The sequence below is a fragment of the Centropristis striata genome, chromosome 9 (assembly GCF_030273125.1).
Source record: "Centropristis striata isolate RG_2023a ecotype Rhode Island chromosome 9, C.striata_1.0, whole genome shotgun sequence".
NCBI classification, from domain to species: domain Eukaryota; kingdom Metazoa; phylum Chordata; class Actinopteri; order Perciformes; family Serranidae; genus Centropristis; species Centropristis striata.
The window spans coordinates 11039915-11067779 of NC_081525.1; the positions used below are offsets into that span (position 1 = coordinate 11039915).

At 36.6% G+C, this 27865-nt stretch overlaps 2 protein-coding genes across 3 annotated transcripts in view; one reads left to right on the forward strand and one right to left on the reverse strand.

The window, feature by feature from the left end:
• Positions 1–12748: 12748 nt before the first annotated feature.
• On the reverse strand, positions 12749–16515 carry LOC131977763 (heavy metal-binding protein HIP-like). Its single transcript, XM_059341191.1, has 5 exons — positions 16268–16515; positions 15161–15213; positions 14508–14591; positions 13294–13419; positions 12749–13213 (listed from the first exon to the last, which is right to left on the reverse strand). The coding sequence occupies exons 1-5, from the start codon at positions 16513–16515 to the stop codon at positions 12933–12935; spliced, it is 792 nt and encodes a 263-aa protein (XP_059197174.1). The 3' UTR covers positions 12749–12932.
• A 1059-nt stretch (positions 16516–17574) lies between these two features.
• Positions 17575–27865, forward strand: part of szt2 (SZT2 subunit of KICSTOR complex) — a 133393-nt gene continuing 123102 nt past the window's right edge. For both annotated transcript variants that reach the window (XM_059341183.1, XM_059341184.1), the window contains exons 1-6: positions 17575–17740; positions 19366–19491; positions 21148–21321; positions 25299–25469; positions 26424–26546; positions 27482–27644. In XM_059341183.1, coding sequence (XP_059197166.1) covers positions 17717–17740; positions 19366–19491; positions 21148–21321; positions 25299–25469; positions 26424–26546; positions 27482–27644 — 781 coding nt within the window. In that variant the 5' untranslated portion in view covers positions 17575–17716. The remainder of the gene's footprint in view (positions 17741–19365; positions 19492–21147; positions 21322–25298; positions 25470–26423; positions 26547–27481; positions 27645–27865) is intronic.

Here is a 27865-nt window from a genome sequence, read left to right on the forward strand (position 1 = left end):
ATATTTATTTATTACATTTTTAAAATGTTTCTTTTTATGAAAAAATACTTTTAGCTATATATTTCTTTAATTTTATCGATTTTTTAGCTTTGAAATCGGTCAGTTTGACGAGCACCATATAACAGGAGGGTGAAATAATAATTTAAAAAACCCCATTAATTGTTTTTAGGCCCAATTGTCGAAGCTGACTATTTATTGTTTCTTTTTTTTTTTTTTTTAGATATTTTTTTGGCCATTTTTCAAGGCTTTTTATTGATAGTGAGACAGATTGAAAGGGGGTGACAGAGGGGAGGACATGCGGCAAAGGGAGCTCAGGCCGGATTCGAACCCGGCTCCGCCGAAGCGAGGACTGTAGCCTCTGCACATGGGGCGCCTGTGTAACCCACTACGCTACAGACCACCCCTATTTATTGTTTCTTTTACCTCAAAACCTATAGTTTAATGTTACCCTGATAATGCTACCACAAACATTATCAGAAAGACATATTCAGGTATACAAATATCCATGCACTTATGTCAATCAGGATAGAGGACAAAAATGAATAGCTTTTCCCAGATATAAAATAAAATATGTTTCCTTTTTCTTGTGAACAAAACAATTTATTCAAAGGAAGAATGCTTAGGTGTGCAAGCGTGTTTTACTACGTAAGTGCCCTAATCAGATGAGAAGGGTGTGCTGCTGTTTTCAGTTGAATGCAGGTGTGTCCGTGAGTCATGGAGCCAAAAAATGAAAATGTTGTTGACATGAGTCAGTTTCTGTCTTGGGACTTTTGGTGCCATTGGCAATTTGGCTCTGACTGGTTAGTGTCTGCCAAGAGTCATGGGAATTCATCTTTGCCGCGTTTGATCCAAACAAAGAGGGAAGATTTCTAAAGAAATTCTAGTTTACTTTTTAAACTTTCGAATGAAAACAATGGAAGACAACTAAAACGTTAATCCTGATTCCCAAAAAGTTGGGGGCGTTGTTTAAAGCTTAAATACAACAGAATTTGATTATGAGTTAAAGATAATGAGTTTCCAGAAAACTGTACTAAGACAATACAGATAAACATTTGCTTTTTGTTCGAAATATACACAGAATTTTGACTTTAATGCAGTTCATTTATGTTGTATGTAGCCTCCCAACTTCTCTGGAATCTGGGTTGTATAAAAGTAGAGCCACCAAAAGGAGCTACAGGTTGCAAAATGTCCTTTTTGACAATTTAAATACTGATACAAGTTTCAAAAAGAGAAAAAAGGTGCATGAGGATGAAAGTGAAAGGAAGTGTTGTGAAACATTATCTGCTCCGCAAGCAACAAAGCAACATCAGAAGTCTGATGAACTGTGATCCACTGGAACATTAGAACTTTACTTCATGTGTGAAGGTATCAAACATGATTAGATTATAAACTAACAGAGACTCTCTCTCTCTTGCTCCCTCTGTAAAGTGTATACCATTGATTAATCTGTCAGTGGGTCACATAAATTATGGAGCAAGTGAACATTTTGTACTTGAAGTTGATGTGTTGGAAGAAGAAGGAGAAATGGACAAGTGTTAAAACCTCAGAGACTGATTGGGTCAGAGCATCTCCACAACTGCAAGTATTCTTGTGTTTCCCTGGTCTGAGTGGTTAGTTCCTCATGGTGAATGGACCTGCACTTATATAGCGCCATTCATATTGGCAGAGGCGACCCTAAACGGTGCCACCTGCCACCTTTGGGAATTCATTCACACACCGATGAACGCAGCATCGGGAGCCATTTGGGTTTCAGTATCTTAGACATGTGGGCTGCCATGGTGCCATGGTCAAGGATCGAACCACCGACCTTCTGTTCACTGCTCTAGATAGATAGATAGATAGATAGATAGATAGATAGATAGATAGATAGATAGATAGATAGATAGATAGATAGATAGATAGATAGATAGATAGATAGATAGATAGATAGATAGATAGATAGATAGATAGATAGATAGAGAGATACTTTATTTATCCTGAGGGAAATTCAAGCTGTATCAGTTAGGTAGTTCTGTGATAACAAAGAGAGGAATTACTATTATATAATCATGACCGATGAACGCAGCATCAGAAGCCATTTGTGTTTCAGTATCAGACATGTGGGCTGCCATGGTGCCATGGTCAAGGATCGAACCACCGACCTTCTGATCACTGCTCTAGATAGATAGATAGATAGATAGATAGATAGATAGATAGATAGATAGATAGATAGATAGATAGATAGATAGATAGATGGATGGATGGATGGATGATGGATGGATGGATGGATGGATGGATGATGGATGGATGATAGATAGATAGATAGATAGATAGATAGAGAGATACTTTATTTATCCTGAGGGAAATTCAAGCTGTATCAGTTAGGTAGTTCTGTGATAACAAAGAGATGAATTACTATTATATAATCATGACCGATGAACGCAGCATCAGAAGCCATTTGTGTTTCAGTATCAGACATGTGGGCTGCCATGGCGCCATGGTCAGGGATCGAAACACCGACCTTCCGTGCTCTACCAACTGAGCCACAGCCGCCTCATAAGGGGTCTAAGGAGGACAACCAGTGAACCTGTGACAGGGTCATGCACACCCAGGCTCTCTGATGTGTGTGGAGCTCGTAGGCAATGCAGTGTTGTCTGATTACACAGAAGAGCTTCCGTAGCACAAATTGCTGAAAAAGTTCATGCTGGTTCTGATAGAAATGCTTTGGGCATTGTTCTGCTGGGAATGGTCCAGCCATTCATCTGGATGTGACTTTGACACATACCTTAACATTGTTGCAGATTGAATCCACCCCTTCATGGAAACTCTATTTTCTCTGGTTTGAGGAACACAACAACGAGTTCAATCATGTCAGGTAATATTTACTTTGAAACTCATCCAGATTGATGCATCATGCGAATGTAGCCAGACATGTGGTTTCCCGTAAAAAAAGTCATAACAGCTTACTTAAAGCCCCTGAAGCTTTTTCTTATTCACAGTGGATAATAACATAAACCATATAAGTACTATTAAGATATTTGTTCAAACAACTTTTGCCTTTAATATAACATAACTGATGAACTGTGTAAACAGTGAAATGTCTTCCAGAACTTTCTGTCACATCTCATAGTCTGCCTTGAGTTCAGCTCAGTTATAATAGAGGGGGAATACGTTTTTTATGAGTGAATACAAAACATAATCCATTATTATAATAATATTATAATGATATATATTCCGTTATTATAACCACTTATTATAACCACATGAAGAAATATATCAATTTCAAATGATTACACATGTTTATAAATTAAACCACATAACAGTGCATTAAGTAGTTAAATGGACCCTACCTTGACGTCATTAATAAAATCATCAGTAATAATAATATATTTAGAATACATAAAACAATCTGAATGGGTTCATTCTGAGATAACGAGTACTTTTACTTTTGATACTTTAAGTTCATTTTCTGATACTTTTGTACTTTTACTTCAGTAAGTTTTGAATGCAGGACTTTTACTTGTAGTGGAGTAATTACACAGTGTGGTATTAGTACTTTTACTCAAGTAAGAGATCTGAATACTTCTCCCACCACTGTTGAAGATAAACAACCTGAAATAAAAGTGATGATGATGAAATATACTGGAGGAAAAACATCAAACAAACAGCAGTGTTCATGTGTGTGAATAACACTCATCATTTACCAACAGCGCTGCTATGTTTTACCTTTTGTGGCTGCGCTGCACATCACAGGGACGGAGTGATTCATTCAGTGTTTCTGTTCAATGTTCTCAGGGTAGAACCGGTTCTACAGGAAACTCCCAGCCGACCAACAAGCACGAATAAACACATACACACTCAAACTCATGTCGTCTCATGTTAGCAACTGTTTTACACCTTGTTTATCTGAAGTCATAATGATACAATGATTTAATGTCATACATTTTTTATCACATAGCACCAAGTTGTCAACAACAAAGATAACTTACTTTCTGACCACCTCATGTTTATACAGTAATGGAAAAAATGATAAGACCACCTTTGTTTTCTCTCATTTCTTGTTCATTTTAATGCCTGGTACAACTAAAAGTACATTTGTTTGGAAAAATATAATGATAACCACAAAAATAGCGCCTAAGAGTTTATGGTTTTCTTAATATGATATGATCAAGAAATTGAAGAAAACAAGGATGGTCTAACAATTTTTCCCATGACTGTACGCTATAGCAAATGCCTTTATTTATTGTAGTTTTTTTTTTATTGTATTCACCTTTTTACCTTCTATGAGCTGAACTCAAGGCAGGCTATGAGATGTTGCTTCAATACTTCTTCACCATCTATGATAGCTGTGTATGTGTGTGTAGATATGGGAAATAAAAACGAGGAAATTAAAGAGAGAGAGAGTGTGTGTGGTCCTCGGTGTGTGTTCTGTTTGGTTTTCTAGGTCATCGTGAGCTTTGTCTGTTGCCAAAAACTTTTTCTCGACTTTGCCTTGGTCCCACCCCCCCGTTCGACTGAAACACAAGCCTTTAGTAATGGGAAACCTGTGACGCTGCAACCCGAGAGCTCAGGTCCGTTGCTAAAACAAAGACTGCACTGTTAACAGAATATACAGGAGCTTTTAACAAACCTTTTCAATTATCTTTAGCAGCATTATCCCTGCACATTAGACCAGTGTCAGTAGTAAATATTATGTTGGAAGTTACAGCTGTTTCCTTTTATATTAAGATACATTTCTGTTTAAAAGAGGAGAACACAATCCTGAAACAATCCTGTTACTTTGCATTTTTCGAGAACACAGGGCTGTCAGAGTTGAAGAGGTAGTTGTACAGGTATCACAGCTTTGTGTCAGCACCTGTCATTATCTGGTATTTACTGGTAATACAGGTGCTATTATCATGCCGTATTTTGTCTCTTGGGTTCACTGTGCTAGCTCAGCATATACTGTCGGCTCTATGTGAGAAAGTGTCCAATGCACTGAGCATTGCCTTTATTTTGCAAACAACTATTTGATGAGATGGGGATTGCAGGATTTTTTTTAACCGCTCTGCACCAAATGGGGCACATGTCTGTAGGGGCTAGGCTATTAACTGGAGCAACTTGAACCAGCTCCACCTGGTTACTGCTCCTTTTCACCTGAAAAACTCCACCAAACAGTTGGTATGATATTATATATATCAGTGGTGGAACTTTACTTGAGTATTTCCATCTTATATAACTTTATACTTCTACTCCACTACATTTTAGAGGCAAATGTTGTACTTTTTACTCCACTACATTAAGCTGACAGCTTTAGTTACTTTTCAGGTAGAGATTTAACATAAAAAACAGCATAAATTTAAAGTGATTAGATGTTTTTTCTTGAAATTAAACCTCAGAACAGTATATTCAGTAGATAAAATGAGCCCTTCCTTGAGGAAATTGAAATACATCAATAATAATTCAATAATATATTTGGAATAAGTAGAATATAACAGTGTTAGTTGTTCCATTCAGCATAACGAGTACTTTTATAGTACTTTAATCAAAGACTGCAAATGCAGACACCTGCTGACGCCGGGTGGCTGTAAAAGCAGAACACATTTGTTTTTCATGTTGAAAAGAATGATTTTGAGGTACTTGTACTTTACTTGAGTATTTCAACATATTTCACTTTATACTTTTACTCCACTACATTTAGCTGCCAGCTTCAGTTACTTAACAGGTTTAAGATTTATCATGAAAAAATCATGATCAATTTAAAGTGATTGCGCATGTTTTTAAATTAAAGCAGATAAAGTATATTAAGTAGTTAAAATGAGCCCTACCCTGACCTGTAAAATGCTGCTTGCAGAAATGCATGAAAAAAGAATAATGTTATAATATATTTAGAATATATAAAACAATCTGAGTGGGTCCATTCTGCATAAAGAGTATTTTACTTTTGATACTTTAAGTACACTTTGATGCTGATACTTTTTTACTTTTACTTTAGTAAGTTTTGAATGCAGGACTTTTACTTGTAGTGGAGTAATTTCACAGTGTTGTATTAGTACTTTTACTGAAGTAAGGGATCTGAATTATTTTTTCCACCACTGATATATACTAATTTAAGGGTTGTACAATCGCAGTTTTACATGTTGTATACATTGTGAAACAAAACTACCCGGCTAGGTTTAGGCAGCAGAACTCCATAGTTATGGTAAAAGAAAAAAAAAAGATCAGGGTTTGGGTTAAAAATACTGCTTCTGTACATAACCATAGGACTTAACTTTAAATAGCAACCCTGCCATTTGGTTTTACAGGTGCCACGATAACAGTCTCCCTCCAGGTCTGAGTCTTGTATGTTGGACATATCCACCACCCATCCCACCAGACCGAAATTGGCATTCACAATCTTGATTTTACTTAGACTCACTTCCTCTACTCCCATCATAATTACACCAGCCACGAGAGGTTGCTTCCTTTGTTCGTACCACAACGGGGAAATTCAACCTCTGCATTTAACCCACCCTTTACACACCAGTGGACACACAGCAGGGCCGGTTCTAGGCAGGTATATATAAGGGGGCAGTCAGAAATGTGAAGGGGGCATCATGTGTACACATCATGCTCCAGCATTTTTGTTTTTGTGCTTATAGTAACGATGCTTTCTTCATTGAAAGGGGTCTATGTGTCCAACCCCAACCTGGAGAAGTGGATTACACTTTGTCAGGCCTCTACCTTCACACCTGTCCAGGTGTCCCACCTGAAGACTAAGCTCCTGCTGGTTTAGCTCTTAAGGTCACTGAGGCACGCAAACCCCCGACCACAATAAGGTGGCAATCCCTCAGGAGGGGGAAACTGAAAAATAAAAATGAAATAAAATAAAATAAAATAAAATAACATAAAATAAAATAAAATAAAATAAAATAAAATAAAATAAAATAAAATAAAATAAAATAAAATAAAACATCCTTCATCCAGATTTCAACCAACAATCGTGTAACGTGTGTCCCCTTTTCGGCAGAGTTTTCCGCTACTGCAGATAATCTTGTCAAATTGTAATGTATATTAATGTTGTGAGTTTATTAAAATGTGCTTTCTCAACTTCTTCTTTTTTTTTTGGCCCACCACCACCCCACCACTTTTGGAGGACAACTTTATTTTTATTTACAGAACAAGAAAAGGTCAAACAACTTAAACAGAAAATAAGGTAAATAAAAAAATAAAGAGTAGAACAACACCGGTTGTTGTTAACGTTGATTTCTGATAGTTAATAGGTAGGAGGGGGGTTATTGTGTGGCCATACATATATGCTGATAAGCAAATCAGCAGACAGACAGACAGACAGACAGACAGACAGACAGACAGACCAATGGGGGAATTTTATGTAAATGCTACAGATGCGTATGTGTGTGTGAGTGTGTGTGAACTTTGTATTTATAAGTGTTTGTATATATGTGTGGATATGTTTTCTCAACTTCTAAAATTCTGATTTGAGGGGGCAAGAGTAGGCCTCGACACACACCATGCTAGGAGCAGTGTGCAGCACATTACTGCACAATTCTTTTTTTCCCTACTGAGTGATACAAAACATAAGAAGCAGCCTTGACTAGACACGACTTGACATGACATGTTAAGTCACAGTATTGCAAAATTGAGCTCAACAACAGTAGCTTGAATCCAAGGCAAGTTTAATTATGTAGCATATATCAGCAACAAGGCAATTCAGAGTGACACAAGACATGAAAAGCATCACGACAAAGGGCAGAAAAACAATTTTATAGAGGATATTTAAAGTATAATTTTATCAAAACCTTAAAAATTAAAGAGATACAAAATAGGAATAAAAGTTACAGTGCAGTTATATATATTTTTAAAACTTGTTAAAGTAAAAGGCAGCTGTAAACTGTAAACTGCAGGTCTGCTGTAAACAGGTTCGTCTTCAGTTTCAGCAGACCTTCTGTCCTGCTCTCAGAGTTTGTTTCAGATATACGGAGCATAGAAACTGAACACTGCTACTTCATGTTTGGTTCTGACTCTTGGGACAGAAAGCAGGCCTGTCCCAGATGACTAAGTGATCTGGATTTTTCATAATTAATCAGAAGGTCACTCATGTATTTTTCCCCTAAACGATTCAGTGCGTTATAAACCAGCAGCAATATTCTAAAATCTATTCTCTGACAGACTGGGAGCCAGTGTAAAGACCTTAGAACTGGAGTCACGTTGCACGATCCACTAAGGAGTAAGGACTCTAGCAGCAGCGTTCTGAATCAGCTGAAGTTGTCTGACTGATTTTTAGGGAGACCTGTGAAAACAGTTACAGTCATCAAGTCGACTAAAGATCAAAGAATGGACCTGGAAACATTTTCCATGTCCCAGTAGGACTTATGTCCTACTGGGACATAAGTCCTCTAATTCTTGATATGTTCTTCAGGTGATAGTAGGCTGACTTTGTAATTCTTTTAATGTGACTTTTAAAAATCAGGTCAGAGTCGATCACACAACAACAACTGCCTCAGTTTTTTTGTTTTTTTTTGGCACACCCACTCATTGATTTGTTCTATGCAATAACCCAGTGCTTGCATGGGGCCATGGTCACCTGGGGACATTGTAAAATAGATCTGTGTGTCACTTGCATGGTTATAGTAACTTCTTTTGTTGTTCTGTATGATCCGAAATAGTGGGGATACATGTTAAACAAAAGTGGCCTCAGGATGGAACCTTGGGGAACTCCACGTCATTTTTGTCTGCTCAGATTTTTAAGTAACCTATAGACACAAAGTAGTCTCTGTTCAGAACACTGCTCCCCTTTGCAAAGCCACCTGCCCGTTCCTCCACCTCCAAAAACCTTCCTAATTTTGGTGATTTTTGAATGTAAATAAATTTCCTTCAAAACACACATTGTCTCCGCCTCCGCGTCTGGGTTCTGTTCATATAAGAAACATGACACTTATATAGACAAGAGATCACCAGCTGTTCTCTGAGAATGTAACAGTATCCTAGTGTCTTACATTCCAGTTGAAACTTGTCATTTTAAATAAATAGACCTACCAAACATATTACAACAGTGGCACCATACAATTAAAATATAAAGCTGCCATACTTCATTATTTAAGTTCAAATAAATAAGCCCAAAAGATCCCTCCTCTGGTGGTTGGAGGGGATGGGACCTGGCCACTCCCTAGAAAAGCCCCTGACTCCCATTAAGAGACAAACTTATTCACTGTAAGTTGGTCATTGCATACACATTTGTTTCTCAGAGTTTTTAGAGAAATCTGGCACAGACAGCAGACAGCCACCTGGATTAACCCCTCCCAGCCGAAGGCCTTTTGGCTGCCATCCAGCTGGCTTCCTGCTCCCAGCTCTCAGTTTCCAGCCGCTGGGTGCCGCCCTGTCCTAACTCAGGGAGTGTCTATAGATTCCACTGTAAACACTCGCATTCAAACACTCCTAAATAGCACTAATAAGTTCCTAGTTAAGAGTTTCCAATTAAGAGCTGCTGAGACCAACCTTTCCTAATAAACCAGATGGGACAGGGTTGGCCCCATTGCCATGAATGATGTCATGCTTCAAGAAGCTGTGATTGGCTGTCTTGGGTCTCTGTCAGTTAATTCATGATAGAAATACTGTAGGGTGTCATGTTGCCATAGTGATGTCATAGTGTAATCAATCAATTTTGACTGAAATAACAGGCACATGCAGGTCTCGGCAGGTGTAATATCAGTATTGCCAAATAAAGCATGCATTGCATAACTTTGTCTCTGGATATCTAGGAGTCAAATAATTTCCCCAATTTATATTTTGGGCTGTTTTGAATAGACATTTAATACTCAGAAAAGAACCATGCAGATCTTGGCAGGTAATGAAATACAGGCCCACCTCTGCTGAAAAATGTATCCACATTGTAACCTTATTTCAGCACATAAATTGTGTCATATTTGATTGATAATGTGCAGTTACATACATTTAATAACAAGGTAAACTGAAATAAGAGGGGCTGCATGAGGCTGGGTAGCTGATCACTTTTGCCCAAATATTGCATTTACCTCTTAACACTCAGTAAGGACGCTTCAAAGGAAATCGTGATAGGAATGAAATGGTATTATCAGCAAATTCTTTATTTTTTCCCACATTTTAAAACGTAATTTTAGAAAATCTGTCCAGGAAATGGACAGTCTGAAAATGCTAAAACGCAGCAAAAAAAGAACATAGACTTTTTTATCAACTATACACAGCAGATAATTCATGACCATTGATGAAGCCCATTATACAGCTTTTAATTATTCAGACTTTATCGTATAAATAATCACTGTAAGTAAGTGTAAGCAAGGCCGAATTAACCATATGGGCAACTGGGCAATTGCCCAGAGGCAGAGTGGACAAAAGCAAAATATCTGCTTATCGCTCGCTGATATGTTAAACTGTTCATTGGAGCCGTTGCTCAAAAATGAATTTTGAGGTGATTTCAGGGTGATTTCTGTTTAAATGAGCTGAGGACCAAAATGCTACTTGATTGTAGATTCTTGATTTTTGTTTGTGTCTTGTCTTCCTCTGTGATGCCTCTATCAATTCAGTACATTTGTGCTGCTGGGAATAGGTGTTGTTAAATAATTATGTGATGCTTTGAAAGTGGTTGCTTACTTATTTTTTTGTGAAAATTGAAGACACTTCCTTCCCTATATTTTTCTATCTTTTTGTACGGTGTCCTTGAGTGCCAAGAAAAGCGCCTTCCAAATAAAATGTATTATTATTATTATTATTATCTATGTAGTGGGTCAATTTTGCCAGATTATACTGATGCTGACGTGTTTGATTTGGACATAGTGGTGCATTTGTAGTTCTATGAGCGTTTGCACATCTGTACATGAAAATGCACTTGATGACAGTTAGTTATTGATGTATTGAGTATATTAACTGTATATTACTGTCATTTATTCAGTATTTTTTTTTTTATTTATTATGGTGATTCTGGGGTCGTGATGATGGGGCCCTTGAATATTGTTGCCCAGGGTACAACAAAGTGTTAATCTGGCCCTGAGTGTAAGTGTAAGTAATCAGTGGTAATTTTCGCATTACGCAGACAAAACCCAGGCTTGACAGAACACGTTACTCAAAGACTGCAGAGGATATTTAGCTCCCCCGATTATGGGGCACCAAATCTAAAATTTCAGAAATGCATATAACAAATGAGTTTAATATTAAATGTTTTATCTTTATGTAAACGCTTAATGTAAAATCGAAATGTAAAATCTAAACATTAAATCTGACATTTACATTATATATTTAGATAAAATTTACATTTATAATATTTACATTTAAGATTTAGATTTAACATTAAGCGTTTTCATATAGGCCTATATAAAATGTAATATTAAACTTATATGTGAAATGTGAGTTTCTGTCTTAAATATGTGGAAAATTAGCTAAATATCACCGAAAAAATTAAGAAAGTTAATTCTTTCTCCCAAGTTAACAAAAATGTGTTTCCTTCTGTTACTTGCATTCATTTTTGGCTTAAAACAACAGACGTAAAGATATACTTTGCACGTCACTGCATGCCTTTTTATTATTATTATTATTATTATTATTATTATTATTATATATACGATATTATTTTGATTATTGTTTTAACTATACTATTTTGTCCTTGAGTCTTACCGGTGTATTGGTCAAACAGCGAGAAAAACAGTAAAGTACAAAGCACATTGGAACAATCAGGCTGTCCGTAGAGGCATTTAAGTAGTTTCGGATTTCCAAAACAAAAGTTCCGATTGCATATTAACATTTTAAACACATTTAAGTGGTGTTGACCAGAACAATGAGCCTGACTGTCTAGTGTTCATCAGTTCCTCTACAGTCTTCTCTTTTATTTAAACTGATTGTCTCTGTTTCTGTTTCTGCCGGAGAAAAAGACGAGCGGCGACACTTCCGGATCACATGCCGCTTAAAAAAACAACCCAAAAAACAAAACAGATTCACGGAAGTTTGATGAATGCCATTTCAAAATAAAAGCTTGTAAAGTGCGCCTAAGCCTTAAACCTAAAACCTGTGGTCTAATGGTTGATGCAAAAAAAAAAAAAATCCTCAAAACGAAACGTGAAAATAAGAAACATGGTACAGTATTATTGTAATGTAGTGCAAAATAAGACATACAAAATACAAAAAAAGGAAAAGAAAAAAAAGCTTTACACATTATACAGAGAACAGCAAAAGCATCTGATTGGATAACAGGTTTCAGGATAGTAACCCTTTCATTTCTGCAGCACACCTGATTGAAATTGAGGCTAAAATAACAATAATGACTATATTTAAGATAAGAACTACTATATTTAGAAAGCTGATGTGTCAGGGCTCCTCTGAAGGAGGATTCCCCTCTGGTGTCTGCGAACACACAGAAGAGCTAGAGGTAGACAGTGAATGAGGAGAGGAACCGTTAGTAAGAACAAAGTGGTGAATCAGAGGTGTATTGACCCGATTGCTACTCGAAAAAGGTGCCACTAGTATGATGAGATCCCGTTCAAAGTGTTTTACGCGCACAAATGAAATGTCCGGTTTCTGTATATCAATTAACTCAGTTTATGATAGCGTCTCCAAACAAAGGTATACTTCCTTCTTAAACAAATAAAGTTATATTTCCAACTTATACATCACAATTTCTGGGGTCAAAAAACTGCCTCTCGGCATCTCACCACAATCAGCCATACACCTTATATTAAGGTGCCTTATATTAACTAATGACATTAGAACCCATAATGAGGTTATAAATAAGGTGCAAACAAACAAACAAGCAAATAAACAAATAAACAATCTAAGCAAAATGGCTCTTACGAGAGGGATAAAACAATATTTGTTCATCTGAATGCTTTATTTCAATATTGCCTTCATGTGACGACATTACAGACAAGTCAGATGCAGAACCTCATTAATTGGTACATGCAGTAAATCACAGTGTAGCCAATAAGGAGTCAAACAGCAGCCTGAAGGAATCCTCACAGTGTGAAAAGGAGGGAGCCACTGAAGGTGTTGTGGTTGTTTGTATCGTCATAGAGAGAATGGCCTGACGCGAGAGTGAGGTGGATTTCATCTCCTGCCATCAGCTCCAAGACAACAGAGTTAGTCAAATATTCATAAATTGACTCTTGCTTATACTCCTCATTCCACATGATCCTCTGGTTGTTCTTGTACATTTGTACACCCATGTAACCTGCATTGTGACCACACATAGTGAACTGGAAGTAGTAGACCCCTCTGACTGGTGCTGTAAAGAAACCTACAGAGCAGAAAATGAAAAACAGTCACAAATGTAGATTTACATGAGTAGACATGTTCATGTGAGCTGCAGTAGATTACCTGTAGATGGATTGTAAGCATCGCCGATGTTGGTGAAGACTTTGCTGTATTTCAGTGTGGTGACTGTGTTGAATGGTCCAACATGTCCTGAATTAGTCAGAGCTGTGTAAAAGGCCACCTTTCTCTCTGTTAACAGAACAAAGTCAGTCATTAAATCATTAAACTTCACTGTGACTGTGTGTTTGTGTGTGTGTGTGTGTGTGTGTGTGTGTGTGTGTGTGTGTGAGTGTGTACAATCATCACCTGCATTTTCTCTCTTCAGCTGCTCGATCCTGGACTTACTGACGAGAAGTTCACTCTGCAAGTCTGGAGTTAATGCAATGTCAGTGAATTACAGAGCAGAGCACGCTGTTAACATGCACAACACATTATTTACAGTAGCTTAAACCTAATTTTACCTCAGAAACACAGGTGCATCTCAATTAATTAGAATATCATAGAAAAAGTTTATTTATGTCAGTAATTAAATTCAAAAAGTGGAAACACATTACGCACAGAATGAGACATTTCATGTCTTAATTTATTGAATTTCTTCTAATTATAATGATTATGGCTTACATTTAATGAAGACCTATGATTCAGTGATTTTTAAATTTTACAAAAGACTGGAAATGTTGGTCTCTGAAAAGTATGTCCATCTATATGACTCAATACTTGGTTGAGACTGTTTGACTTGAACTACTGGAAATGGACTTTTCCATCATATTCTAATGTATTGAGATGCACCTGTACACTGAAAACTGCTGTAAATATCTATATCTATATGAATAAATAAAAATTGTGACATTGTCAGAAGTGAAACAGTGATCATTTTCTAAATCTTTGTGGCATATATTCAATAAAAAAACTTTACAAAGACAAAAAAAAAACCCCTCTGTTTTATTTGTTTTCTACAGCGTCACAACTTTTTGGTATATGCAACCTTAAACACAACTTCAAGTAATGTGATAAAAATAAATAAAAATAACATCATGCTTCTCAGTGAAATACCTGCATTCTCTAATTCTAGGTCACTTGTTTTGCTCTCGGTGGCAGTCAGTCGAGTTTCTTGCACTGAAAAACATATATATATATTTTTTTTTTTGTGAATTATTACATGACAACAGTTAAATGTAGATAGATAGATCATCATGTCCATGTTCATATTGATTTTTCCTAAACATTTATTGTGGAGCTCACAATAAGTTCATCAGTGCACTGACACACTTCATCACCTGCATTTTCTCTCTCCAGCTGCTCGATCCTGGACTTGCTGACGAGAAGTTCACTCTCACTGTTGCTCAGTCTGGTCTGCAAGACTGGAGTTAATGCAATGACAGTGAATTACAGAGCAGAGCATGCTGTTTACATGCACAACACATTATTTACAGTAGCTTGAACCTCATTTTACTTCAGAAATACAGGTGCATCTCAATAAATTACAATATCATAGAAAAGTTTATTTATGTCAGTAATTAAATTCAAAAAGTGGAAATAACATATTATTTAGATCCATTACACACAGAATGAAACAGTTCATGTCTTAATTTATTGAATTTCTTCTAATTATAATGATTATGGCTTACATTTAACGAAGACCTACAATTCAGTGTCACAAAAATGTTTAAATATTACAAAAGACCAATTTTAAATTGTATGTTTAATCTGGAAATGTTGGCTTCTGAAAAGTATGTCCATCTATATGACTCAATACTTGGTTGGGACTGTTTGAAATGGACTTTTCCATCATATTCTAATGTATTGAGATGCACCTGTACACTGAAAACTGCTGTAAATATCTCTATATATAAATATATAGAATGTGATTTAACCTTAAACACAACTTCGAATAATATGATAAAAATAAAAAAAAGACACACTTCATCACCTGCATTTTCTCTCTCCAGCTGCTCAATCCTGGACTTGCTGACGAGAAGTTCACTCTGCAAGTCTGGAGATAATGCAATGACAGTGAATTACAGAGCAGAGCACGCTGTTAAGCCTCTATGGTACGATGTTGCCCTCAGACAACATGTCCATTTTTGGCCTGTCAAATTTCTACAATGTATCTTTTTAAATGATGCAGTACTTTAAAAAAAGAGGGAAGAGTATAGGGAACCAATAGCAATATTTTAATTTGTCACAAGACGTCCAGGAGGCAATATTGAAACACTTTTTTGCAGACTTTTCCAAAGTAAACAGCTTTGCCAATTTGTGCCACAAAAAAGCTCTCAAAAAAAAAAAAAATCCTACTAATAGGAGAGTAAACCTTAATTTTTGATAGTTTCATGCAATTTATTTTCTAATTAAATAATGGAAACTTGTTAAAATGCAACTTTTGCTCTGAGGCAACAACGTAGCATTATGGAAAATTGCTATGTTGCCTCAAGGGAACAATGAACCATTTTGGAATCAGCATGGCAGCATGAGATATTGGTAGTGTGTGTTTATGTATACATATAATGTTCAAAAGCATACCATTCATCATAATTTTGTTTTGATCTTTACAATTTAACAAAGATATATTTGTTGTTGGTTACAGTAACATAAAGTTCAGACTATTACTATACCCTGTAGGCTATAGTCTACTATTATAGTGAACTTTGAATGTCTTATTTGCTTATAATTTCCACACATGGCAACAGGCAACAAATCCCCAAAACTTTCCCCCCAAAAATACAATAATTATATATGGTATATATAAAATATAATATAAATATAGATATACATAACAAATATAAAATTAATTCAAATTATGTTTATTTACTCTATTTTAAGACAAAAAAACCCCACTCCAAACATTTTTTTCCTAACTGGCATCATAATGCGTACCATAGAGGGTTAACACGCACAACACATTATTTACAGTAGTTTGACCCTCATTTTACCTCAGAAATACACTGAAAACTGCTGTAAATATCCATAACAACTTAATGGCATGATGAACAGTAAGCAGTCTGTACCTGAATTCTCTCTCTGCAGCAGCGCCACTTGCAGGTTCAGTTCATCCACCTGGCTCTCACTGTCCGTCACTGCGACCTGCATGTTCCTCAGCTCCACCTTGAGCTCCACCACCATGTCTCTCAGAGCCCTCACCTCCGCCCAGATGTCAGGTACGGTTTGCTTTGTGGTCTGCTCGGTCGGTTCCTCAGCTGGATCTCTTAGAGCCGTCTCCTGAAGCTCCCCCTGAGCTCCTGACCCACACAGAGCCAGCAGCAGCAGCAGCAAACCAACAGCCCTCATTGTCCAGTTCACACGTCTTCACAAAGGTGCAGAGGTCCAGTTGGCCCGTCTTATATCCTCTACAAACTCGTTGGATCCTGTTTGGGATCACGTGTTTTAGTTTGTCAGTTTGAGGCCTCAGATAACTCGATATGATCTGTGTGCAGGTGAGAAGATACAAGCTGCTGCAGGCTGGTGGAACACTTTGACCATGAAAGCCTCTCATTCAGTCCCAGCTGTGCATACAGCGTGTTTATGAATACACACACAGACACACACTTCTCCTCATGCTGAGGTGTGACTGAGGGTTATCAGCTTCTCTTCACTCTGTCTCACTACTGACCTCATTCTCTAGAAAAACTCCTCTGTCACAACATTGGGACAGTCTTTGACATCTTATATAATCATTTCTGAATCATTAATAAATACTCAGTTTGGACAGTAAAAAGGTCAGACAATCAAACATTAACTACAAACAGTAGAAAATAATGAATTAATTATTTTTTTTTCTTAACGTGGCCCTAATACCCCGTCGTAGAAGCACACATAAATTTCATTGTATATTTTTTTAATACAGTGACAATAAAGGAAATCTTGAACCTTGAATAGACTGTATAAACGCTGAACAAGACATTTTTACTTCATTAAGTGAAAATACAGTGTGAAAAGGCTCAAAGTTATGAGACCAAACCGGTAAACGTCCTTTTTTTAAATATCTATATAACATATAACTTTATTGACACGTTGCCGTGGATACGCATTGTTCTGCTTCTCTCCTGATGACGGCTCGCCTTGTTAGTGACCTGTCAATCAAAGGTAGCCACGCCCCAAATCATACCATTTTTTATCTTTTATTTTCTTCTAAATGGGGCCATTATTAGAACTATTAACATAATTGTCTTGAAGAAGATTTTTTTACTAGTGATTGAGACCATAGTATTATCCTAAAAATTTTTTAGGAGGTAATAAATCAAGTGAGTTTTTTCATTTTGCACTGAAATGAATGGACAGACACGGAGATTGCCACCTTTTGCTTTTAATGTGCGACTTTTATTTTGAAAGATTCGACCGGAAAATATACGCGCTGTCATCCCGTTCAGATGACAGTGCTCCACAAACACCTGATCAATGATAAACAAGTATCTGGACGGGATATTTCTGACAAACTGAAGTGGATATTGGTCAGCTGAGGCTCGCTAACAGCCCCTATGCTACACCAGGCATGGCAGAGAGACAGGACAATGAGGTAACTAGCTTTAATTTGCAGGGAGAAGCTCAGTGGTTGCACTGGTTGGGCAGAACAAGAGCACATTTTCCTATTTAATAGTTTGTCCCCAATGGTCAGAACTCAATAAAGACCCGTTTGAAGTGCAGAATAAACAGGATTTGTGCAGCAAAGTACAGCTTTGGTAACATCTCCGGGTGAAGAGAAACTTGTGTTAGCTGCATGTTAGCTTACACAACTAGCATTAGCAATAACAACAGCAGCAGCAGCCACGTTAGTTTATTAGATCTGCGGCCACATTAACCCTCTGGAGTCCATCTTTTTATTGAAAATACATATGTTCTTTTACAGTAATAACTTTATTTATATATGATATGTAGGCAAGCTGAGAAAGCCAGTTGAAAGTGCAATCATAGGAGCTTTCACAGTGTGCCATTTATGTTTCTAGACCATTTTTAAAATGTCAATTTTCTTTCTACAATGAAAACTATTACTATTTTTAATTTACATGCAAATAGACTTTTCTGCTGTTTTTGTGTGTATAAATGGTAAAAAAAAGAGAGAGAAGAAGGTACGTTTCCATAGAAACCTGTGTCTTTTGTTTGTATTTTCGGTTCCTGGCAGCTTTATACTTTAATTGAAATAAAATGAAAAATGTGAGTGATAGCCAAGTTTGTGTGGAGAAAAAGGAGCCATGCATGTGATGTAAGGACAGACTGAAAGATGCTAAACAGAGACAGAAATAAATGCACAGGAAGTTGACACATTTGAACCAAAATCTCCTGGACTTCAGAGGTTTAACTTTAGAGGTTTCACTGTGTTTCTGTCCCACAAGTATTGCACAGATTAATGCAAATTAAATCTAGTCAATTGGTTGATATATAGCTGTCAAAATAGTGTAGCACATTGGTAAATACAGTTTCCATCGAGAACCAAATTAGCTGAATTAACCCTCCTGTACTCTTGGGGTCCTTTTTGACCCCAAATCATTTTCAACATACGATTAATAAAGGTTAACTTTCATAGAATTGCTTGAAATTTTCAGCATATGTGCCCCTCTGCATCCTTTATTGATAATATGAATTTCAACTTTCATCATACATTTTTACGTGTTTCAATCAATTTAATTTTGAGGTACTTGTACTTTACTTGAGTATTTCCATTTCCATTCCAGAAATCCTCAAGGCGAAACATGAAAATAGGAAACAACATGCTTTACAGTATTATTGTAAAGTAATGCAAAATACGTCATACAAAATACCAAAAAATATTTATAATTGTACAGTTATTCCACTACTGCGACTGATGATTCTGCAGTGTGGTATTAGTACTTTAACTGAATACTTCTTCCACCACCGTAACCTAATCTGGTACACACTTCATGCCAGTGCCCACATGGAAACATTTGATAACAGAACGACTGACATTATTAATTAAATAAGAAATTTAATGAAAGAAGAATGCTAGTCGGTAGATTGGGGTTCTAAAATTACAATTTTGCAGCTTTTTAACTGTGCATGCACAAAAACGTGATTTAAAGAGACTTTAAGCTGCCAGATTTTCTAATTGAAGAAAGCATAGAGTGCTGTATATTGTAGCCACTATCAAGGGACTTGTCAGTTCAGATATATCTCTCCCATTGGAAGGTGGAGGAGGCCGACCAGATCTACCTGCTGATGAAGGAGGAGTACCGGATCTCCAGGAATGTGCGTCTGGCGTGGTTCCTTGGTAAACTGAACCAAGTCATCTGGCCAGCATCAAAGCCTGAATTGGTGAGTTAATCCTGCCTCTTATTTCATGCAAATTAAGATCTAAGGGAAATACAGCTAATCAGCATATTTATTTATTTACTTTGCTCCAAAAGTCTTGAAACCGAGCCTTGTTTGTTAGCGTTAGCTTAAGACAGGGATGGGCAACTTAAATGCTGGAGGGGGCAACAATTTTTAATCGACACCACCACAGGGCCACATATAGGACCGCGCTCTTAACCAGATATGATGAAACGGCAATTTTAAATATGTTAAAAGTGCAGTAACTTTTTGAAGCAAATAAAAAATAACCACTTACTGTGATTTCTATTTTTTTAGTGCAATAACAGCAGACCAACATTAATTGCAAGAAGTAATTTTGTGCATTTTTACACTGCACTTTTAAGATTTCAGGCTCAAATGCATGTAGTTGTACTGAGGACCACTTCAAGTGAGGGTGCGGGCCGTATGCGGCCCCCGGGCCTCCAGTTGCCCATCCCCGGCTTAAGATATATGTTACGAATGATGGATGCCTAATATTTGTCCATTTTGAGGGACCCTGTCTCCTGAGTGGTTGGCCATTGTCAAACCATGTTTAACCATGTTTTCAAACCATGTTTGACTAACACTCAACAACACTCTCATATGTCTCAAAATGTAGGCAAAAAAGTCAGAAATCAGAAAGTGATGTCCCATATGCAACTTACTATGCGATATTAGCCACTTTTCAATCTTTGCTACTCTGGTGACGAGTGTCCCTCACATTCATTTAACCCATAAGAACCCAGACCTATATATCCTTAAAGGAACATTATGGGGGATATACCACAGACCAAGTGGACCACATACATTTATGATGTTTTTAAATAAAAAAATCTACCCCTAAATGTCAAAGATCTGTGATGTGACATATAGGATACATTGGGTGTTTATTATATTTATGTTTATAATATTTCTTATTTTAAAGTTAAAAAACTAGACACATTTTCTGCTTACAGAAACACAAATTTGCCTTTTTGTTTGCATCTCCACAACATTTATCAAAATTGTGACATTTATAGTCCTGTTTAACAATACATTATTTTTCAGATTTGTTTTTAAGTAACAAAATAATAATACATCAATCATAAATAAAAACAAATAACCATGTGCCTTTTTGTTTGCATCTCCATAACATAAATCAAAATTGTGACTTTAATTTGTTCAGGAAATATGGTCAGAACAAGTTAAATGCCTCGTAACAAAAAAAAAAAAAACTTTTTGAAATTAGCTACTTTTTCACATTTCTGTTTGCAGTCACACACACATTTTGGAGAAGTCACTTCTTGTTAAAGTCACATGACCACACCAGGGTGTTTAGTATACGTCACTTAGGGATTTAATGAGTTAATGTGAAGCATAAAGCTGAATATGGGAGATTCTAGAAGATTTTTGTTTTTGTTACACGGGTGTCACCATAGATTCTTATGGGTTAAAGAACTGAAGAACAGTTACATTTTCTCTGTAGGCGCACCGATGTGGAAGTCAACATTGTTGCTTTTATATTTTTATGAGACAAAGATTAAAAAAAAAAAGCTCTTGGAAGCTGAAAAATATTTTGTCTGATAGTTTGAGGAATTTCTGAACCATGTAAGTGTTGTGGATGATAAATCACTGATGTAATCTTTGATTCATCCATAGCTGAGCTCAGAGAATGAACTGGACTTGCTGAGTATCTTACCCAAAGGATGGCAGACGGACTTCTCCCCCACCATGTACCCCTACATGTTGGTGCCCTCCACTCGAGCCACCTTCCTGGCCCGGAGGTACCGCTTCATCATCGAGCTGGACCTCAGCCCCTCCACAGGCATCGTGGTAAGACTCAAACTGTTCTTTGTTTGGTTACTTGTTTTCTGAATTGACACAAATGAAACACATCGACCAATGTAACCAAACCTGCTGGCGTTTCATCCTGTAGATTCGATTAGTAATGCCAAAAAAAATGATGATGTCAGTGTGAGTTCTTGTTTGTAGTGATGTGCAGCCACATGGCCCTTTGTGGAATAGTTTGGACATGCCTGTCTTAGACTTAAGGCATGGGTCTCAAACTTGTGGCCCGCGGGCCAATTGCGGCCCTCGTGATGATATTTTGTGGCCCCCACCTTGATATGAAAGTTTAATGTGAGCTTTATATGAATGGCACTTTACGTGTTGTGTGTGGAAGGTCCCTTTAATTACTTTTTTTTGGGTAATTTTTATGTCTTTTTTTGTCATTTTGTGTCTTTTCTTAATAATTTTGTGTCTGTTTTAATAATTTTGTCTTTTTTAATAATTTTGTATCTTTTGTGTCTTTTTTGGTAATTCTGTGTCTTTTTAAAATAATTTTGTGTCTTTTTTCAATCATGTTGTGTCTTTTTTGGTCATTTTGTGTCTTTTTTTTAAAGTAATTTTGTGTCTTTTTTTAAAGTAATTAAGGTTTTTTTTCTGTCATTGTGTGTCTTTTTTTTTTTTGTAATTTTGTGTCGGCCCCCAGGTAATTTGAGTTTGAGACCCCTGACTTAAGGGCTCCTTCTATGTTTAGACCGTGAATTTCAGCAATTCAATCTGGATCAAAAACATTGATGACATTGACATTGGCCATTTTCCATGGTTTTCTTGATAATAACCAAAATCATCATTAAGAAAACCATGGAAAATGTCGAGATATCAGCTCTTAAATGAAACTCTTATCAGCTATTTTTGCTGTTGTCATTATATTGGTCCAAACAAATGTACCTTTAGTTGTACCAGGCATTAAAGTGAACAATAAAGTGAAGAAAACAAGGGTGGTCTAATAATATTTTCCATGACTGTAGTTAATAACTATTGCTTGAGCCTTTTTCTTTAAACAAAGAGCACCATCCAGTGGGCTCAGAAAATAAAGAAAATGCTTGATGAGGCTTCATTGGCACATCACTACTTGTTTGTACAAAGTGCAGTATAATCTCAGGCAACACCAGATGCTGGTTAGTTGTTGCCATCTGTTGCAGTTATAATTGTACACTGGAGTTGGCATATATTTATGTGCAGGTCACTAGTGAAGATCATTTAGGGCTTGGATCTTCAATTTGCTGCTTATCCTGTTTTGATCCAGACTGAATTGTCTTAAAAAATGTTTGTGCTGAAATTCATGGTCTAAACATAGAAGGAGCCCTTAAATCTAAGATAAGCATGTCCAAACTATTCCACAAAGGGCCATGTGGCTGCAGGTTTTCCTTCCAACCAAACAGAAGCACAACAGGAACGATTCATTTAACCCAGTTAGGCCTAAAACGCCTGGAAAAAATGCCTGAAAAACCTCTGGGCGATTTTAAAATAACCCCCTAAAACCTGAAGTTTTTCTGGAAATTCAGCAGAAGTGTCAACGCTTCTACTAAATAATCGATTTTTCAGCCTCTGTAGCAGATAGAAATGAAATTCAAAAAGCATTTGAGAGCTTATACCTGTGGCTTTCATGAGAAGTTGAGTTTATTTGTCTAAACCTTCAATACATTTTTTTTTAAAAATCAACGTGACACTCCCACATGTATTCTGATGTATTTCATTGGTAAAGAGACTGAAAATAGGTGGAAAAAACTACAAATACTACAAAATGACGTATCGACTTTCCCGGCTTTAATGGTAGAATAACGAAATAGAGCCCCTGGTTTTAATGGTAGAAATGCGATAATGCTTTCCCGCCTTAAATGGTTTAATCAACTGATCTCAGGGTTCAAACAGCTGATCAGACGAATCAGGTGTGTTCTTGATTGGTTGGAACGAAAATCTGCAGCAGCATGGCCCTTTATGGAAAAGTCTGGACATGCCTGGTCTCAGAGCTGCTGTCACTCATTTCAGAATGACTCAGGACAGGCTTGCTTAATTGAAACCCCTCAGCACTGAATAAAGCCATCTGGGTCATGTCCATTTGCGGACACGTCCAACAATGAGAACTCTTTTAAATGACAATTCTTGCAGATCAACTTGATATTCTAACTCAAATACAAGACAATTCCACCCTTTTTATACTGCAGACAAATATGACCCGGGTCTCCTGAATGTGCATTATGTTTGACTCATGCATATGAGACTGCTGAGTCAGATTAACCTCAGGTTGTCAGCACCTATCAGTTGTAGTCCCGCCTGCCCCACTTTTAAACCACAGCACAATAAAAGTCACATAACACAAGTACTTTTAAAAAGCTACATTCACTTTCACTTCCACTCTGTATTTTTCCATCCCATGAAAGAAATGTTCGCCCCTGCTTCTCACAGTCACTCCACTGTCCACTCATGATTTAATATGATTAGAGAGTGAATTCTGCTGCAACGTCTGGCTCTGCACAAACTGCTTGTTGATGCTAATATCTAATCAGCCAATCACATGGCAGCAACTCAAAGCATTTAGGCATGTAGACATGGTGAAGACAAGCTGCTGAAGTTCAAACCAGCATCAGAATGAAGAAGAAAGGTGATTTAAGTGACTTTAAACGTGGCATGGTTGTTGGTTTATAGTATTTCACAAACTGCTGATCTAACAACCATCTCTAGGGTTTACAGAGAACGGTCCCAACAAGAGAAGATATCCAGAGAGCCGTGGTGCCTTGTTGATGGTTGACTGGTTCAACACTAACTCCAATAACCACTTGTTGCCTATACGGCCCTACAAAGTCTAACTGCAGTAACTACACAAAGAGTAAAACTGAGAAAAACTGCTTTAAAGTTTATTATTATTATTTTTTTTAACTGGCAAGCCAAATGGGTTATAGGTAGGTAAGTTATATGACACTTATTTCTACATGAATTGACCTTTGACCTCAAACATGTAGTTACTGCACTGGTTTTGCATTGCTGTAAAAGGTCCTAATAGTAATGCACAAACAGAGTTCAGTGGCTACAATGTTGTTGTCTTCTTTCAGCTTTTATATTTTGTTTTCAGTAAATAAACATTTTCAAATTGATTTTGTTGTAAGTGTATTAAAAGTGTTAACAACTCTATTCAAATATTTGTGTATTTTAGACTTAATATTATAAAGTAATGTTGTACTTTAGTCTTTATCATTTTATCTCACTTTTTGACTTAATCACTATCTAGATAATAATTTCCCTATCAAATAAACCTATAATTTCTATTATTCTTGTCTTCACTATTCAACACAAATATAAGGCTACACTGTATCACAGTCAAAGTGAAGTTACTGCAGTCTGATTTGGTTTTATGTTTAAATCCATATATATATATATATATATATATATATATATCTCCACTGACTTTATTTACAAAGCAGACCGCGGTAAGTGCAATTACTGATTACTGCGGTCTGCTTTGGTTTTGAGCTGGAATTTGTAGTTACTGCAATTTTTATATCATTATTTTTCTGAAATAAAGCAAAAATTTAAATCTTAAACTTTGTCACAAGATAAAACAGACATCAAGGAGTTCATTTTGGTTATAACTCAATTTCGACCAAAAATGTAGTTACTGCAGTTAGGCTTAGTAGGGCAGTATAGATCCTTAGATCTTCTAGTTCCATATGATACCAGTATCTCCAGTTTATTCCTAAAAGTGAGCCCGCTACAGTCTCCAGAAACAGCGAAAATACTGACGCTACATAAACGCTAAATATCGATACTCTGCGGCCATGAATCGATATAATATTACCACGCAAAATATTGTGATACTATGTTTTATCGATTTTTCCCCACCTCTAATAAACACTAAAGCAGTGCTGGATTCTACAATTGTCAGCATTGATTTTACATCGCTCTCTATTCTCTGTATTCTACATCAATGAATTCTGCATTAAAGGTTTGTGTTGTTTTCTGTTCTGCAGGACGACAGCACAGGAGAGATGATCTTCGACGAGGTGTTTCACGCCTTGTCGAGGTGTCTGGCTGGTCTGGCTCAACCGTTCAAAGTCCCTGGAACTGAGCAACTTTTCAAGCCCAAGATCTTCGTCACCATTTTGGCGTATTCGTCAATAATTGGCCTCACTTCCCATCAGGTCATTATAGCTACTTTAGCTTATGTGTACATTACAGTTTTTATCAATATGATTCATTTTTCTTTCAAAATCACTTCACTTCAAGTATGAAAAAAAAAAAATATATATATGGACCCAGGGGAGGGGGGTATTTTTTCGAAAAAAAAGTGGCAAATCTACGAGAAAAAAGAAAATTTATGAGATTAATTTTTTTTTCTGCAGATTTGCCACCTTTTTCTTATAAATCTGCAACTTTTTTTTTTCCGTAGATTTGCCATTTTTTGTCATAAATCTGCAACTTTTTTCCTCGTAGATTTGCCTCTTTTTCTCTCATAAATCTGCGACTTCTTTCTCTTAGATTTGCCACTTTTTTGTCATAAATCTTTTTTTTTTTTTACTTTTTTCTTGTAGATTTCCCATTTTTTTTCATAAATCTGTGTGTTTAACCTCAGACTCCAACATTTTTAAAGCATTTTAACTGGACTTAAACAAAATTGACGTGCAATTTAACCTGATATATTTTGAGGTTTTACAGGATTGCACAAATGTAACTTTACATTTTTGCAGCCATATGCCCTGAATGTTTCCTTCAGGTTGTTCTGATAGCAGATTGCATTTGTTTTATTACACATACCAATTATCTTTGGCACAAAAATGTGTCTTGTGATGAATTGAGTTCTTTCTTATCTCATGTACATGCTGTAAACAATAATTACACTTTAACCTCTCAGCCTACAAATCTTTTTTAACTTAAATTTAACTTGGGTTTTATCAAAAGTAGAATGCTAAACTTAAGCTGATTCAATAAGAAATCTATGCAGTTTGTTTAGGGGACACATCACTGTAGCACAATGCATCTTGTGCCTTTTTAAAATAAATGTAAGCATAGAGCCCAGATCTGTTTCTGTGTGATGCATAAAACTGCTGCAGATGTGGTTGCATTTTTTTCTGACAGCCTTTGATTCTCCCCTGCAGGTTTTGGTCCAGGGCTGTCAGCTCGATAGAACAGACCTGGTCGAGTTCCTGCATCACATCTATCAGCAGCTCAGAGCCGTGGAGAGCAACATTGCAGAAGTCCTGCATCAGCAGCATGAACAGGCAAGTTCTCATGAAAAAATATCATGTGGATATGAGAAAAGATGTCATTAAAACAAAGAAAATTGCTTTTATAAATTGCAACATAAACACTTTGGATTGATCCTTCCTTTTCATCAATATTATTAATAAAAAGTGTCATCTTCTCTAAAATCAATATTCCATATGTTTCTTATAGTGCAGAGCAAACCAGAAATAAATGTATTTACACATATTTACCGGCAAGTATTATGTTTATCAGTTCCTGATGCATCTTCTTCCTACATTATTGTCCAAAAACTATTAAAAAATGCATCACGAAGCCACACTGATCCACATGTTCCTTCATAAACACAGACACAAAAACTCACCTCTTCCCAACTGCTTTTAATGTATGACTGCTCTAAAATGTTTTTGTGCTATATTTGCGTGTTCTTGTGACTGCGTTTTTAAAATTGTAAATGTGTGACTAGGTTTTTTAAACTTATTTTACTTGTAAAGTGTCTTTGAGTACTCTGAAAAGCGCTCTAAAATGAAATGTCTTATTATTATTTTTACAATCCTGCATCCCCAAATAATCACAAGCACACAAATTATGGATAAATCCACTGTTTAAAATAGTCCTCCACAAAAAATGCATTATTTCTCCCTGTTTGCATTGATAAAACTGCATTGACCAGAAAGTTATTGAGTTGTTTTTCTTTAAGAAACATTTGGAAACAGCTTTATTTTGAAACACACAACATCAACATCACAGAAAAACAGTATATTGTCACCGCTAGTTAACAATGCTAGCCGCATTATCTAGTAAAGACCTTAGACCTACTGCAAGCATTATTCATTCAGCGTCATTATTATTTAGAGACTGCCTCCTTTCTCTGTTCACCACGTAGGTTGTGTCTGCCACCATTTGGTTTGTGTAAGGAATAATAAATCTCTATTTTTACCTGTGTCTTTAGTCTGTGGAGCCAGTCCAAAGCTCAGGTCTCCATAGCAACATCCTGGATGACCAGCCCCACATCAAGCAAGGCATTTCCATGGTCTCAGCTGATATGGGACTGGTTAGCATGGTACGCCAGGGCATCCTGGCCCTTCAGCTGCTGCCCCCAAACTCCAGCGCAGGTAGGTTTTTCTAAAATACCTAAAAAATTTCTAAAAGTAGTAGTCTAAAAGTGCTCTTAGTTTAAGGAAAAAGGCTCAAGTAATAGTAATTGATTGTGCTTTCAGTCCTTTGTTGAACATAGAGCGCCATCTAGTGGGTTCAGAAAATAAAGAAAATGCTACTGAAAATATTGTATATACAATTCCATTCATCCACACATCCTCCACCCAATTCATTAAAA